This window comes from Pristiophorus japonicus, chromosome 17 (genome assembly GCF_044704955.1).
Source record: "Pristiophorus japonicus isolate sPriJap1 chromosome 17, sPriJap1.hap1, whole genome shotgun sequence".
NCBI classification, from domain to species: Eukaryota; Metazoa; Chordata; class Chondrichthyes; family Pristiophoridae; genus Pristiophorus; species Pristiophorus japonicus.
The window spans coordinates 129,319,678-129,337,070 of record NC_091993.1 but is presented as its reverse complement, the minus strand read 5'-3'; the positions used below and the strand labels follow the sequence as shown (position 1 = coordinate 129,337,070).

At 49.9% G+C, this 17,393-nt stretch overlaps 1 protein-coding gene across 1 annotated transcript in view; it reads left to right on the top strand.

Moving 5' to 3' along the window:
* Positions 1 to 17,393, top strand: part of foxp4 (forkhead box P4) — a 434,368-nt gene that overhangs the window by 230,858 nt on the left and 186,117 nt on the right. The window contains exon 3 of the mRNA XM_070859285.1: positions 836 to 925. Within this exon, the coding sequence (XP_070715386.1) occupies positions 836 to 925 (90 nt within the window). The remainder of the gene's footprint in view (positions 1 to 835; positions 926 to 17,393) is intronic.

Sequence of the window (17,393 nt, the reverse complement as noted above, 5' to 3'; positions counted from 1 at the left end):
ATTTTCTAAGAATTCTCTCCTCTTCCTCTCCAGCTCTCTCACCCACTTTAAGAGCTTCCTTAAAATCCCACTTCTTCCACCAAACTCTTAGTCACTCTTCCTGCTGACTCCTTCTTTAGGTTGGTGTCGATTTCTGTCTGCTAATCATTCCTGGGAAGCACTTTGGGACTTTTTTCTACGTTTAAGACGTTACAGAAACACAAGTTGCTGTTGTATTGATGTTAGACTCATGGGTCTGTGGTTGCCCAGAGTGGCTTTGTATCCAATCCAATCAGGGATGGAATCCCAGATGATTTTTCCTTCCTCCCTAACTAGGGGTAGCTGCGGACAATTCTAGTGTTCCCGCGGCTGCTGCCCGGGGCTGGGATCAACAGCAGAGTGCGAGGGTACAGCTCAGGCCCACAGCGGGACAGGAAGGGTTACAGCTGAACCCTTCTCTCGGGGAGCAAGGACTCACTGTGTTTGTGGCACGACACTGCACACTGAGTCTTTTGCCAGAAACCTACCAAGTGTCGTGGTCACGCCGGGAGCTGGGAGCGCATGCAATGCACAGAATCTTATCACAGATTGTATCTCTCAGAGTGAGCGTCGCAGCTTGCAAAGCTTTACCTGCAGCGGTGTCAGGTGGCAACATTCCAGAATCAGCGGTCAAAGACACCAGATGTGAATGGTCAGATCCAGATGTGAATGGTCAGACGCACATGTCTCTGGAGGTGTTGCCTGTGGCCTTCCTGTTAATATCTCACCACCCAGTCTATGGAAGTCAACAGAAAAAAAGGATTTGTGGATCTGCAGCCTTTTCTCATTCCTCTCCTTTCTTCCTCTGTGATTTCAGGCTCTACAGGCAGCGAGACAGCTTCTACTTCATCAAGCGACAGGCCTCAACTCTCCCAGCCCGAGTGACAAGCAACAGCAGACAGTGCAGGTCTGTATAATACAAGGTCAACTGTAAACAGGGCTGGTCAGCCTGTGAAATATAACACGCTGGGAGCTGGTACTGTATCAGCGGTGTATTAGCTGTGTGTGCTGTACATGTACAGGAGGCACTGACACACACAAGGGGTGTAGAGTACCAGACAGGAGTGAATCGTTCCCCTTTACCCCCTGTGTACTCTACATGTACAGAAGGCACTGGGACACACATGGGGTGTACAGTACCAGACGGGAGGGAATCGTTCCCCTTCACCCTGTGTACTGTACATGTACAGGGGACACTGAGACAGTATATACAGTACTAGATGGGAGGGAATCGTTCCCCTTTACCCGCTGTGTACTGTACATGTACAGGGGGCACTGGGACACATACAGGGTGTACAGTACTAGACGGGAGTGAATCGTTCCCCTTTACCCTGTGTACTGTACATGTACAGGGAGCACTGGGACACACACGGAGTGTACAGTACCAGACGGGAGGGAATCATTTCCCTTTACCCCCTCTGTACTGTACATGTACAGGGAGCACTGGGACACACACAGGGTGTACAGTACCAGACGGGAGTGAATCGTTCCCCTTTACCCCCTCTGTACTGTACATGTACAGGGGGCAGTGAGACACACACAGGGTGTACAGTACCAGACGGGAGTGAATCGTTCCCCTTTACCCCCTCTGTACTGTACATGTACAGGGGGCACCGGGACACACACAGGGTGTACAGTACCAGACGGGAGTGAATCGTTCCCCTTTACCCCCTCTGTACTGTACATGTACAGGGGGCACTGGGACACACACAGGGTGTACAGTACCAGACGGGAGGGAATCGTTCCCCTTTACCCTCTGTACTGTACATGTACAGGGGGCAGTGAGACACACACGGAGTGTACAGTACCAGACGGGAGTGAATCGTTCCCCTTTACCCCCTCTGTACTGTACATGTACAGGGGGCAGTGAGACACATGAAGTTTCAGATTGCCACCTCCTGAGCAGTAGAAAGCACAATTGGAGGAAAGACTTCTGCACAGAATCTAAACACAAATCTGCTCCACTCTTTCGTGTGCAAAATCAGTCCAATACCATATGTGCACAATGTGTTTTTATCGATTGAAAAGTTAGGAGATGACTGCCCTGAAATTGCAGTGTCTAGTTGAAAGCCACAGTGTGGGTGGGGCAAGAGTGGGTATTTGCTTTCAGCCAGTGGGTGACCAGTCTGACCCACAATCGTACAACGCGGGGCCCAACTCAGACTAAAAAGCATTCTATCAGTTATCTGCACCGATGAGACGGTGCTTGTAGCCCATATGATGTCAATGGGCTTGCTGTGAATATAAAATAGTGCTGATCGGCACAGATGAAGGATAAACGGTCCCGTTATTCCGCGGGAGCCCAGTCTACGATCAATCCCCCATTAACGTTAAATGGCCAGAACGATACAGGCTACACATTCCCCACAATGCACTCCCTGTGACACCCGTGTTGCGCTGGGATTCACCGCTGACATCCACTCCCGGTCAGTGACTGGTCCGCTCACCAGAGGACTTTACTCGGGATTTTATTATTTATTTGTTCATCGGATGTGGGTGTCGCTGGCAAGGCCGACATTTATTGCCCATCCCTAATTGCCCCTAGAGAAGGTGATGGTGAGCCGCCTTCTTGAACCGCTGCAGTCCGTGTGGTGAAGGTGCTCCCACAGTGCTGTTAGGGAGGGAGTTCCAGGATTGTGACCCAGCGACGATGAAGGAACGGCCGATATATTTCCCAGTCAGGATGGTGTGTGACTGGGAGGGGAACGTGGAGGGGGTGGTGTTCCCATGTGCCTGCTGCCCTTGTCCTTCTAGGTCACGGTTTGGAAGGTGCTGCCGAAGAAGCCTTGGCGAGTTGCTGCAGTGCATCTTGTAGATGGTGCACACTGCAGCCACGGTGCGCCAGTGGTGGAGGGAGTGAGTGTTGAAGGTGGTGGATGGGGAGCCAATCAAGCGGCTGCTTTGTCCTGGATGGTGTCGAGCTTCTTGAGTGTTGTTGGGGCTGCACCATCCAGGCAAGTGGAGAGTGTTCCATCACACTCCTGACTTGTGCCTTGTAGATGGTGGAAAGGCTTTGGGGAGTCAGGAGGTGAGACACTCACCACAGAATACCCAGCCTGTGACCTGCTCTTGTAGTCACAGTATTTATGTGGCTGGTCCAGTGAAGTTTCTGGTCAATGGTGACCCCCAGGATGTTGATGGTGGGGGATTCAAGAAGCAGCTGAGTGCATTGGGCCCCTGACAACACCCCGGCTGTCATGCTGAAGACTTGTGCTCCAGAACTAACCGTGCCTCTAGTCAAACTGTTCCAGTACAGCTACAACACTGGCATCTACCCAACAATGTGGAAACTGCCCAGGTATGTCCTGTCCACAAAAAGCAGGACCAATCCAATCCGGCCAATTACCGCCCCATCAGTCTACTCTCAATCATCAGCAAAGTGATGGAAGGTGTCACCGACAGTGCTATCAAGCGATACTTACTCACCAATAACCTGCTCACTGATGCTCAGTTTGGGTCCCACCAGGGTCACTCGGCTCCAGACCTCATTACAGCCTTGGTCCAAACATGGGCAAAAGAGCTGAATTGCAGAGGTGAGGTGAGAGTGACTGCCCTCGACATCAAGGCAGCATTTGACCGAGTGTGGCATCAAGGAGTCTGAGTAAAACTGAAGTCAATGAGAATCAGGGGGAAAACTCCCCACTGGCTGGAGTCATACCCAGCACAAAGGAAGATGGTTGTGGTGGTTGGAGGTCAATCATCTCAGCCCCAGGACATCGCTGCAGGAGTTCCTCAGGGCAGTGTCCTAGGCCCAACCATCTTCAGCTGCTTCATCAATGACCTTCCCTCCATCATAAGGTCAGAAGTGGGGATGTTCGCTGATGACTGTACAGTGCTGTTCGCAACTCCTCAGATAATGGAGCAGTCTGTGCCCGCATGCAGCAAGTCAGGCTTGGGTTGATAAGTGGAAAGTAACATTCCCACCACACAAGTGCCAGGCAATGACCATCTCCAACAAGCGAGAGTCTAACCATCGCCCCTTGACATTCAACGGCATTACCAATCGAATTGGCTGAAGACTGGCTTCTGGGCTGGTGGGTTGCTCAGGAGGAGGCCGATATGGATCATCCACTCGGCACTTCTGGGTGAAGATGGTTGCAAACGCTTCAGCCTTGTCTTTTGCACTTACGTGCTGGGGATATTCGTGGAGCCTCCTCCTCCCATTAGTTGTTTAATGGTCCACCACCATTCACGACTGGATGTGGCAGGACTGCAGAGATTTGATTTGATTTGTTGATTGTGGGATCACTTCGCCCTGTCTATAGCATGCTGCTCCCGCTGTTTAGCGTGCATGTAGTCCTGTGTTGCAGCTTCCCCAGGTTGGCACCTCATTTTTAGGTACGCCTGGTGCTGCTTCTGGCATGCTCTTCCACACCCCTCATTGAACCAGGGTTGGTCCCTGGTTTGATGGTAATGGTAGAGTGAGGGACATGCCGAGCCATGAGGTTACAGATTGTGGTGGAATACAATTCTGCTGCTGCTGATGCCCCACAGCGCCTCATGGATAGCCAGTTTTGAGCTGCTAGATCTGTTCTGAAGCTAACCCATTTAGCACGGTGGTAGTGCCACACAACACGATGGTGGGTGTCCTCAGAGTGAAGATGAGACTTTGTCTCCACAATGACTGTGCGGTGGTCACTGCTACAAATACTGTCATGGATAGAGGCATTCCAGATTTATTTAATTAACTGAGTTTAAATTCCCCAGCTGCCGTAGTGGGATCTGAACTCATGTCTCGATCACTGGTCCAGGCCTCTGGGTTACTGGCCCAGTGATATAACGTGATGCAGGTGCTCCCGATACCAATAGCAGCAGGAGTTGGTGGGGACAATGAGATATGGTGTGGTGTCGCAATACTTTCCTCATTGGCAACGATCACAGCGCTGACAGCGCGCTGGCTTTGGCCTCAGTATTTCGGGGCCTTTGTTGGGTTTCAGTGAGCTCGCTGGAACGGCAGACTGTAAACCTGCTCCTGTACTGCAGTACGACGCAAGGCAGAGCTTAACCCAACCAGGTGTCAGAGTGAAAGTGTTCCCTTTCTTACAGATCGATGGGATTCCTGCACTCAATTACTTGAGGTTTCCCTCCAGTCATCCCTCCTGAAGACATTTCAAATTGCGCTCAATTTCTTTGCCACACAGGTACTAGTAATAAGAACATAAGAATTAGGAGCAGGAGTCGGCCATTCAGCCCCTCGAGCCTGCTCCACTATTCAATAAGATCATGGCTGATCTGATCTTGGCCTCAACTCCACTTTTCCGCCCGGTTCCCATATCCCTTGATTCCCTTAATATCCAAAAATCTATCGATCTTTGTCTTGAATATACTCAGCGATTCAGAATCCACAGTCCTCTGGGTGGAGAATTCCAAAGATTCACAACCCTCTGAGTGAATAAATTCCTCATCTCAGTCTTAAATGGTCAACCCCTTATCCTGAGACTGTGGCCCCTGGTTCTAGACACTCCAGCCGGGGGGAAACAACTTCTCAGCATCTACCCTGTCAATCCCTCTCAGAATCTTATGTTTTAATGAGATCACCTCTCATTCTTCTTAACTCCAGAGAGTATGGGCCCATTCTATTCAATCTCTCCTCATAGGGCAATCCTCTCAATCCAGGAATCAGTCTGGTGAACCTTTGTTGCACCGCCTCCAAGGCAAGTATACCCTTCCACAGATAAGGAGACCAAGACTGTGCACAGTACTCCAGGAGTGGGCTCACCAAAGCACTATACAATTGTAGCAAGACTTCCTTGCCTTTGTACTCCAACCCTCTAGTAATGAAGGCCAACATGCCATTTGCCTTCCTAATTGCTTGCTGTACCTGCATGCTAATTCTCTGAGATTCTTGTACAAGGGACACCCAAATCTCTCTGAACCCCAATAATTAATCGTTTCTCACCATTTAAAAAATATTCTGTTTTTCTATTCTTCCTACCGAAGTGAATAACCTCACATTTCCCCACATTATACTCCATCTGTCACCTTACTGCCCACTCATTTAGCCTGTCTATATCCCTTTGCAGGCTCTTTGTGTCCTCCTCACAGTTTACTTTCCCACCAAGCTTTGTATCATCAGCAAACTGGGATACATTGCACTCGGTCCCTTCAGCTAAGTCATTAACATAGATTGTAAATAGCTGAGGCCCCAGCACTGATCCGAGTGGCACGTTTTAAAAGCTTTTTTCATTTCACAAAATATTGTAGTTTTACTAAGAAAGTTATTGTGTTCCGAATACAGATGAAACTGCACACAGGGAGGTTAAAAAAACAGTGACCTCAGTCTTTATTAAGACACTCCAGAGTGAGGAACAGGCCTTAGGGGCTGGCTTATAAACAGTGCTCCCAAGGGATGCTGGGATTCAGGGGATGTGCTCCCTGGTGGAGGAACATGGGAGTGCATGCTTTACAGATACACAACATCACTCCCCCACCAAAGTCAAAGTGAAAACTATTTACAAGGTGAGGCGGTCGGGAGCCTTTCTTTCCCTGGTGGACCGCCTCGGTACAAATGTCTGTTCTGGTGTGTTGGCGGTGCCCTCGCTGGGCTGGCGTGTTGTTGGCCCTGCAGGGCTACTGGTTGAGCCTGGCCTTGCTGGGCGTGATGGGTTCGATTTCCTGGTCCGGCGTGGTGTTGTTGATCCTTTGGGTGTGTGTTGTGGGCTCGAAAAAGGTGCTGTCTGCTGTGGGTTGTTCAGGGCAGTCTGTGAACCGCAGCCCCGTTTGCTCCAGGTGCTTTCTGAAAATTTGTCCATTGTCTAGTTTGACTACAAACACCCTTCTCCCTTCTTTAGCTATCACCGTGCCCGCGATCCACTTGTGACCATATCCATAGTTTAGCACATACACAGGGTCATTCAGATCAATTTCCCGTGACACAGTGGCGCGACCATCGTTTACATTTTGTTGCTGCCGCCTGCTCTCTACCTGATCATGCAGGTTGGGGTGAACCAGCGAGAGTCTGGTTGTAAGTGTCCTTTTCATGAGTAGCTCAGCCAGGGGCACCCCTGTGAGCGAGTGGGGTCTCGTGCGGTAGCTGAGCAGTACTCGGGACAGGCGGGTTTGGTGTGAGCCTTCTGTGACTCGTTTAAGGCTCTGTTTGATGGTTTGTACTGCCCGCTCTGCCTGCCCATTGGAGGCTGGTTTAAACGGGGCCAAAGTGACATGGTTGATCCCATTGCGGGTCATGAATTCTTTAAATTCGGCACTGGTGAAACATGGCCCGTTGTCACTGACCAGTATGTCAGCCAGGCCGTGGGTGGCAAACATGGCCCTCAGGCTTTCAATGGTGGCGGTGGCGGTGCTTCCCGACATTATTTCACATTCAATCCATTTTGAAAAAGCATCCACCACCACCAGGAACATTTTACCGAGAAACGGGCCCGCATAGTCGACATGGATCCTCGACCATGGTCTGGAGGGCCAGGACCACAAACTTAGTGGTGCCTCTCTGGGCGCGTTGCTCAACTAATCACACACGCTGCATTGCCGTACACAGGACTCTAAATCAGAGTCAATACTGGGCCACCACACGTGGGATCTGGCTATCGCTTTCATCATTACTATACCCGGGTGTGTGCTGTGGAGATCCGAGATGAACGTCTCCCTGCCCTTTTTTGGTAGCACTACGCGGTTACCCCACAACAGGCAGTCTGCCTGAATGGACAGCTCGTCCTTTCGCCGCTGGAACGGCTTGATTGGCTCTTGCATTTCAACGGGGATGCTGGCCCAGCTCCCATGCAGTACACAGTTTTTTACTAGGGACAGCAGAGGATCTTGGCTGGTCCAAGTCCTAACCTGATGGGCCATGACAGGTGATTTATCATTTTCAAATCCTTCCATGACCATCAACAAATCTGCGGGCTGCCCCACCTTCAACAAGTTTTTAGCCTGCGCCATTTCCATCCCCGTGGTGGGCAATGGTAGCCGACTGAGAGCATCCGCACAGTTCTCGGTACCTGGGTTGTGGCGGATGGGATAGTTATACGCTGATAGCGCAAGTGCCCACCTTTGTATGCAGGCTGAGGCATTAGTATTTATTACCTTGTTTTCAGCGAACAGGGATATGAGGGACTGGTGATCGGTTTCCAGCTCAAATTTGAGGCCAAACAGGTACTGATGAATTTTCTTTACCCCGAACACACAGGCTTATGCCTTTCTCAATCATGCTGTAGGCCCTCTCGGCCTTAGACAAGTTCCTGGAAGCAGAGGCGACTGGTTGCAACTTCCCCACAACGTTAGCTTGTTGTAATACACACCCAACTCTGTACGACGACGCGTCACATGCTAGCACAAGTCTTTTACACGGGTTATACAATACAAGCAGCTTGTTGGAGCATAAAATGTTTCCGGCTTTCTCAAAAGCAATTACTTGGTTTTTTCCCCATACCCAGTTCTCACCTTTGCGCAATAACACATGTAGGGGCTCTAAAAGGGTGCTTAACCCCGGTAGGAAGTTACCAAAATAGTTGAGGAGTCCCAGGAACGACCGCAGCTCCGTGACGTTCTGTAGTCTGGGTGCGTTCCTGATAGCCTCTGCCTTGGCGTCTGTGGACTGAATGCCGTCCGCCGCGATCTTTCTCCCCAAAAACTCCACTTCTGTTGCCATGAGACACATTTCGACCTCTTCAGCTGCAGCCCTAAGCGATCCAGTCGCTGGAGGACCTCCTCCAGGTTTTGTAGGTGCTCGACGATGTCCCGACCAGTGACCAATATGTTGTCCTGGAAAACCACCGTGTGTGGTACCGACTTGAGTAGGCTCTCCATGTTTCTCTGGAAGATCGCTGCAGCCGACCGAATTCCAAACGGGCATCTGTTGTAGATGAACAGTCTCTTGTGTGTGTTGATGTTGAGGCCCTTTGAAGACTCCTCCAGCTCGTGCGTCATGTAGGCCAAAGTCAGGTCGAACTTAGTAAATGTCTTGCCTCCTGTCAGCATCGCAAATACGTCATCTGCCTTAGGTAGCGGGTATTGGTCCTGCAGTGAGAAACGATTAATAGTTACTTTATCATTGCCGCAAATTCTGACCGTGCCATCACTTTTGAGTACTGGAACAATCGGGCTGGCCCACTCGCTGAATTCCACTGGGGAGATGATGCCCTCGCGTTGCAGCCTGTCCAGCTCGATTTCCACTCTCTCCCTCATCATGTGAGGTACCGCTCGTGCCTTGTGGTGAATGGGTCATGCCTCTGGAACCAAGTGGATCCGCACCTTCACCCCGGAAAAGTTTCCAATGCCTGGCTCAAAAAGGGAAGATTTGTTAAGAACCTGGGTTCTTGAGGCCTCATCGACATGTGATAGCGCTCGGATGTCATCTCAGTTCTAGCGGATTTTGCCCAGCCAGCTTCTTCCAAGCAGTGTGGGGCCATCGCCCGGGACAATCCAGAATGGCAGTTCGTGCACCATGCCCTCATAGGTGACCTTGACCATGGCGCTGCCCAGGGCAGTGATAAACTCTTTGTTGTACGTTCTCAGTTTCGTGTGGATGGGGCTCAGGGCTGGTCTGAATGCCTTGTTGCACCACAGTCTCTCAAACATCTTTTTACTCATGATGGATTGGCTAGCGCCAGTATCCAGTTCCATGGCTACGGGTAAGCCATTAAATTTTACGTTTAGCATTATAGGTGGACATTTTGTTGAAAATGTGTGCACCCGTGTACTTCAGCATCTGCCTCCTCTCTCTGAGGCTCGAAATTGCTTTGACCCACCATGGACCAATCTTTCTCTGCCATGTGGTGGTTAGCAGGTTTTGCAGAGCTTGCAGCTCATCTGCAAGCTCGTTGGAGGTGCCCCATTGTTCCACAACTCTTGCAAACATACCCTTTGAAGTGGCATGAATAGGCTGAATGGAAGCCTCCACAACGCCAACAAGGTGTGAATTGCCTTGCATTCATCCTTTGTTGGGGACTCTGAGTCATCTGGGTCACCTGAGGCCTGCTGGCAGTTGCAGACTCGTGGGTTCTGCCCTGTACATTTCTGCTCACAAACACAGTTCCAGTTAATTTATGAACATTTCTGGCACTTGTGTGCTGAGAGATTTGTTTGGTGTTATCACTGGTGAACATAAACGCCTGTGCTATCGCAATGGCCTTACTGAGGGTCGGTGTCTCTGCATTCAAAAGTTTTCGTAGGATGGTCTCGTGGCCAATGCCTAGTACAAAAAGTCAGTGAACATTTGCTCCAGGTAGCCATCAAACTCACATTGTCCTGCAAGTGGCCTTAGCTCGGCGACGTAGCTCGCCACTACCTGACCTTCAGATCGCTGGCACGTGTAGAACCGATACCTCGCCATCAGCACGCTCTCCCTCGGGTTAAGATGCTCCCGAACCAGTGTACACAGCTCCTCTTAAGACTTATCTGTGGGTTTCACCGGAGCCAGAAGATTCTTCATGAGGCTGTAGGTCGGTGCCCCGCAGACTGTGAGGAGGACCGCTCTCCTTTTTGCAACGCTTCCTTCTCCGTCCAGCTCGTTGGCTACAAAGTACTGGCCTAGCCGTTCGACATAGGCTTCCCAGTCCTCACCCTCCGAGAACTTCTCCAGGATGCCCACAGTTTGCTGCATCTTTGCGTTGGATTCGTATACTCGTCGCCAGTTATTGTGTTCCTAACACAGATGAGGCTGCACACAGGGAGGTTAAATAACAATGACCTCAGTCTTTAATAAGACACTCCAGAGTGAGGAACAGGCCTTAGGGGTCGGCTTATATACAGTGCTTCGAAGGGATGCTGGGATCCCTTGGAACTTCAGGGGATGAGCTCCCTGGTGGAGGAACATGGGAGTGCATGCTTTACAGATACACAGCAGTGACCAATGCACAGCAATGAAACTGTTAAATGGCTCAGAATAATTTTTAAAGTTATTTTCAGTGTTTTTAAACCGGGTCACTCCCAGGTGGAGGATTGGACACTGATTTTAAATGTTTATTTTTGGTAATGAAACGCATTTTCAGCCGCATTAATAAAACTGCCCCAGGTTACTGCTCATACACACATCACGGAATACTTCTTAGAGGAAAGAAAATAAAAGAAATGATTGTGTTCTAGTGCGCGGCCCGATTGTGCTGGTTCAGCGATGAGTTTATGTTTGTGATTATGGAAATGAATTTCAGGGGAATCTTGAACTGCAAATTAATCAGCCCATTTCAGCCAATTTGAGACGCATTTTGGGGGCAATTTCCCGATTGTGCCCAAAACAGAATCTAGGCTTTGGTGACGAGGTGGATTAAGTTGCAGTATCTTGGCCCTCTCATTATTGTGCTTAAGGGTTGGGATTGGACTGGGCAGCCAGAGTCAGCAAGGCACGAAGACATTGGTCTGAAATGAATGCGTCTGTGTTTCAACACTGGCCTCATCCCATTAATTTTATTTGCTTTATTAGGAGAGGTATTTCTCATGAATGAGTTAACATCACATTACAGAGATCATACAGCATGAATTCAAACCACTAATCTATTCAGAATGGCCCTTCGACCTGCTGGGTTTTGAAGGCCAGTCTGGTGCCTGCTGATAAACCCTCAGTGATTGTAGACTCCAACAAAAACTTGAATTTATATAGCGCCGATTCCGCAGTAAAACCTCCCAATTCTGGCCTCCTGAGCATCCCTGGTTTCTGTCACTCCATCATTGGTGGCCATGCCTTCAGCTGCCTTTAGGCTCTGAAACTCCCTCCTTAAACCTCGTCCCCACTCCATTTCTCTCTCCTTTAAGACGCTCCTTAAAATCTACCTCTTTGAGCAATCTTTTTTCACCTGTCAAATGTTGTCTGATTGGAAACATAGAAACATAGAAAATAGATGCAGGAGTCGGCCATTCGGCCCTTCGAGCCTGCACCATCATTCAATAAGATCATGGCTGATCATGCAACTTCAGTATCCCTTTCCTGCTTTCTCTCCATACCCCTTGATCCCTTTAGCCGTGAGGGCCACATCTAACTCCCTTTTCAATATATCTAACGAACTGGCATCAACAACTCTCTGCGGTAGAGAATTCCACAGGTTCACAATTCTCTGAGTGAAGAAGTTTCTCCTCATCTCAGTCCTAAATGGCTTACCCCTTATCCTCAGACTGTGACCCCTGGTTCTGGACTTCCCCAACATCGGGAACATTCTTCCTGCATCTAACCTGTCCAATCCCATCAAAATTTTATATGTTTCTATGAGACCCCCTCTCATTCTTCCAAACTCCAGTGAATATAAGCCTACTCGATCCAGTCTTCTTCATATGTCAGTCCTGCCGTCCCGGGAATCAGTCTGGTGAGCCTTCGCTGCACTCCCTCAACAGCAAGAATATCCTTCTTCAGATTAGACCAAAACTGAACACAATATTCAAGGTGTGGCCTCACCAAGGCCCTGTACAACTGCAGTAAGACCTCCCTGCTCCTATACTCAAATCCTAACTATGAAGGCCAACATGCCATTTGTCTTCTTCACTGCCTGCTGTATCTGCATGCCAACTTTCAATGACTGATGTACCATGACACCCAGGTCTCGTTGCACATCCCCTTTTCCTAATCTGTCACCATTCAGATAATATTCTGCCTTCCTGTTTTTGCCACCAAAGTGCATAACCTCACATTTATCTACGTTATACTGCATCTGCCATGCATTTGCCCACTCACCTAACCTGTCCAAGTCACCATGCAGCCTCTTAGCATCCTCCTCACAGCTCACACTGCCACCCAGTTTAGTGTCATCTGCAAACTTGGAGATATTACATTAAATTCCTTCATCTAAATCATTAATGTATATTGTAAATAGCTGGGGTCCCAGCACTGAACCTTGCGGTACCCCACTAGCCACTGCCTGCCATTCTGAAAAGGACCCGTTTGTTCCTATTCTTTGCTTCCTCTCTGCCAACCAGTTCTCTATCCACATCAATACATTACCCCCAATACGATGTGCTTTGATTTTGCACACTACTCTCTTGTGTGGGACCTTGTCAAAAGCCTTTTGAACATCCAAATACACCACATCCACTGGTTCTCCCTTGTTCACTCTACGATTTACATCCTCAAACAATTCTAGAAGATTTATCAAGCATGATTTCCCCTTCATAAATCCATGCTGACTTGGACCAATCCTGTCACTGTTTTCCAAATGCGCTGCTATTACATCTTTAATAATTGATTCCAACATTTTCCCCATTACCGATGTCAGGCTAAATGGTCTATAATACCCTGTTCTCTCTCCCTCCTTTTTTAAAAAGTGGGGTTACATTAGCTACTCTCCAGTCGATAGGAACTGATCCAGAGTCTGTAGAATGTTGGAAAATGACCACCAATGCATCCACTATTTCTAGAGCCACTTCCTTAAGTACTCTGGGATGCAGACTATCAGGTCCTGGGGATTTATCGGCCCCCAATCCCATCAATTTCCCTAACACAATTTGCTGACTAATGAGGATTTCCTTCAGTTCATCCTTCTTGCGAGACCCTCGGTCCCCTAATATTTCCGGAAGGTAATTTGTGTCTTCCTTAGTGAAGACAGAACCAAAATATTTGTTCAATTGGTCTGCCATTTCTTTGTTTCCCATTATAAATTCACCTGATTCTGACTGCAAGGAACCTATATTTGTCTTCACTAATCTTTTTCTCTTCACATATCTATAGAAGCTTTTGCAGTCAGTTTTTATGTTCCCTGTGAGCTTACTCTCATACTCTACTTACCCCGCTCCTAATTAAACCCTTTGTCCTCCTCTGCTGAATTCTAAATTTCTCCCAGTCCTCAGGATTTTTGCTTTTTTTGAGCCTTCCTTGGATTGAACACTATCCCTAATTTCCCTTGTTAGCCACGGTTGAGCCACCTTCCCCGTTTTATTTTTATGCCAGACAGGGATGTACAATTGTTGAAGTTCATCCATGTGATCTTTAAATGTTTGCCATTGCCTATCCACCATCAACCTTTTAAGTATCATTCACCAGTCTATTCTAGCCAATTCACGTCTCATACCATCGAAGTTATCTTTCCCTAAGTTCAGGACACTAGTCGCTGAATTAACTGTGTCACTCTCCATCTTAATGAAAAATGCTACCATATTATGGTCACTCTTCCCCAAGGGGCCTCGCACAACAAGATTGCTAATTAGTCCTTTCTCATTACACAACACCCAGCCTAGGATGGCCAGCTCTCTAGTTGGTTCCTCGACATATTGGTCTAGAAAACAATCCCTTATACACTCCAGGAAATCCTCCTCCACCGCATTGCTACCAGTTTTGTTAGCCCAATCTATATGTAGATTAAAGTCACCCATGATAACTGCTGTACCTTTATTGCACGTATCCCTAATTTCCTGTTTGATGCCATCTCCGACCTCACTACGACTGTTTGGTGGTCTGTACATAACTCCCACGAGCGTTTTCTGCCCTTTGCTATTCCGCAGCTCCACCCATACCGATTCCACATCATCCACACTAATGTCCTTCTTACTATTGCGTTAATCTCCTCTTAAACCAGCAACCCACCTCCTTTTCCTTTCTGTCTATCCTTCCTGAATATTGAATACCCCTGGATATTGAGTTCCCAGCCTTGGTTACCCTGGAGCCATGGCTATGTAATCCCAATTACATCATATCCGTTAACAGTTATCTGCGCAGTTAATTCATCCACCTTATTACGAATGCTCCTCGCATTGAGACACAGAGCCTTCAGGCTTGTTTTTTTAACACCCTTTGTCCTTTTAGATTACGCTCCCTCTCTCCTATTCTACCCTCCATTGCTCTTGCCTCCTTCTTTTCATTTCTCTCCCTCTCCGTGCCTCTCTCTCCCTCCCTCCCTCTCCGTGCCTCCCGCGGCCCTCCCTCCCTCTCTCCCTCTCTCTCTCTCTCTCGGCCCTCCCACCCTCTCTTCCACTCTTCCTCCCTCTCTCCCTCTCTGTGCCCCTTTCGGCCCTCTTTCCATCTCTACCTCCCTCTCCATCCTCTCCATGCCTCTCTCCCTCCCTCCCTCCCTCCTTTCTTCCCTCTCCCTCTCTACCTCCCTCTCTCCCTCTCTCCCTCCCTCCCTCTCTCCCTCTCTACCTCCCTCTCTCCCTCCCTCCCTCCCTCTCTCACTCTCTGCCTCCCTCCCTCTCTCCCTCCCTCCCTCTCTCCCTCTCTTGGCCCTCTCTCCCTCTCTCCCTCTCTCCCTCTCTTGGCCCTCTCTCCCTCTCTCCCTCTCTCCCTCCCTCCCTCTCTCGCTCCCTTTCTCCCTCCCTCTCTCCCTCTCTCGGCCCTCCCTCCCTCTCCCCCTCTCTCCCTCCCTCTCTCCCTCCTTCTCTCACTCTCTGCCTCCCTCCCTCTCTCCCTCCCTCCCTCTCTCCCTCCCTCCCTCTCTCCCTCCCTCCCTCTCTCCCTCCCTCCCTCTCTCCCTCTCTCCCTCCCTCTCTCGCTCCCTCTCTCGCTCCCTCTCTCCCTCTCTCCCTTCCCCTCTCCGAGAGGCCAGCAGTGAATCGGATATGCTGTGATCTGCCAACACTGCTCCCAGTTGCCAGAAGACTTGTTATGTTTGGACAGGTGCTGCTCACCGCCCAGCACTGTTTTTCTAACCTTCCAAGGATTTGTGGGAGCGATTTGGCAGCAAAATAAATGACAATTTTGATATAATTATTTTAGTTTAAAAAAATATGAACTTTCAAAATTTCAGCACATTATCAATGATGGAAGCTTCCAGCAACCGGCACGCAAGGTCGGAGGGCGCGGTTGGGGCAGCCTGACAGAGATGTTCCCTCGGAGCAAACCTAGGGATAAAATGGATTCCAATAAATGACTTAATCGAACGTACAAACTGTAACCCCACACGCAGCCAATTAAATCCGTGATTGCAGCAATCAATACATTCTGAGGCCCAGGGTTTCCATGGTAATATCTCGGGTTGCCAATACGAAAGGACCACCATGTTCTGATTCAGCATTCATGCACCAATCGGGCGGCAGCGTTGAGCCCTGGGCTGGAGTTACCGGGCCCAGGAGTTAGTGCCCGTGCTCAAGGGCAGGAGAAGGTGCGGCAAGAGGTACCTGCCGCAAACCATGACATTTTGGGGATGCCCAGAGATGCGCTATATAAATGCAATCTTTTTTCCCGCAGAGCGGGAAAGAAGATTGCATTTATATAGCGCCTCTCTGCACATCCCTGAAATTTCATCGCTCCACCATTGGCGGCCGTGCCCTCAGCTGCCTGGGCCCGAAGCCAATCAAGTCCTTTTTTGAAATGTGGTCACTTAATGTGGGAAACCTGGCAGCCTATTTGCACACAGCAAGATCCCAGAGGAAATGAGATAATGACCAGATCTTTACGGGAAGTTGGTTGAGGGACAAGTATTGACACAGCACACCAGGGGAAACTCCTCTGCTGTTCTATGGTATTGTCCCATGGAAACTTTTAAATTTACCTGACAGAGCAGACGTGGCCTGGGTTTAACGTCCAGCCAAAAGACGGCACCTCCGACAGTGCAGCGCTCCCTCAGTACTGCCTCTTCAACAGTGCGGCGGTCCCTCAGTACTACCTCTCCGACAGTGCAGCGCTCCCTCAGTACTGCCTCTCCAACAGTGCGGCGCTCCCTCAGTACTGCCCCTCCGACAGTGCGGCACTCCCTCAGTACTGCCCCTCCGACAGTGCAGCGCTCCCTCAGTACTGCCTCTCTGACAGTGCAGCGCTCCCTCAGTACTGCCTCTCCGATAGTGCAGCGCTCCCTCAGTACTGCCTCTTCAACAGTGCGGCGGTCCCTCAGTACTACCTCTCCGACAGTGCAGCGCTCCCTCAGTACTGCCTCTCCAACAGTGCGGCGCTCCCTCAGTACTGCCCCTCCGACAGTGCGGCGCTCCCTCAGTACTGCCCCTCTGACAGTGCGGCGCTCCCTCAGTACTGCCCCTCTGACAGTGCGGCACTCCCTCAGTACTGCCCCTCTGACGGTGCAGCACTCCCTCAGTACTGCCCCTCTGACAGTGCAGCACTCCCTCAGTACTGCCCCTCTGACAGTGCGGCGCTCCCTCAGTACTGCCCTTCTGACAGTGCGGCACTCCCTCAGCACTGCACTTGGAATGTCAGCCTGGATGTGCTCAAGTCCCCGGAGTTTGGCTTGAACCCACGCCCTTCTGACTCAGAGGCGAGAGTGCTGCCCACTGAGCCAAGGCTGACACCCTGTTAATGAGGTTGTTTCCCGGGCAGCAGTGAGCGTGGGAAGAGCCGCTATGTCCGAGCGCCCCGATGTTGCTCAGGAGATCAAGGGGCTTTTAAATGTGAAATGGCCCTGAGCCCAGCGCAGGCTGAGCAGCGTGACAACCTTCACATTCTTCACAAGTTGCCAGTTTGGCCGGCTGCCCGGGAGGCACGAGGATCGTTTAACAGTGATGCTCATTCCCCACCCCGTCCAGGGCTGGGATCCCCGGGTATCTCCGGAAATCCCGCC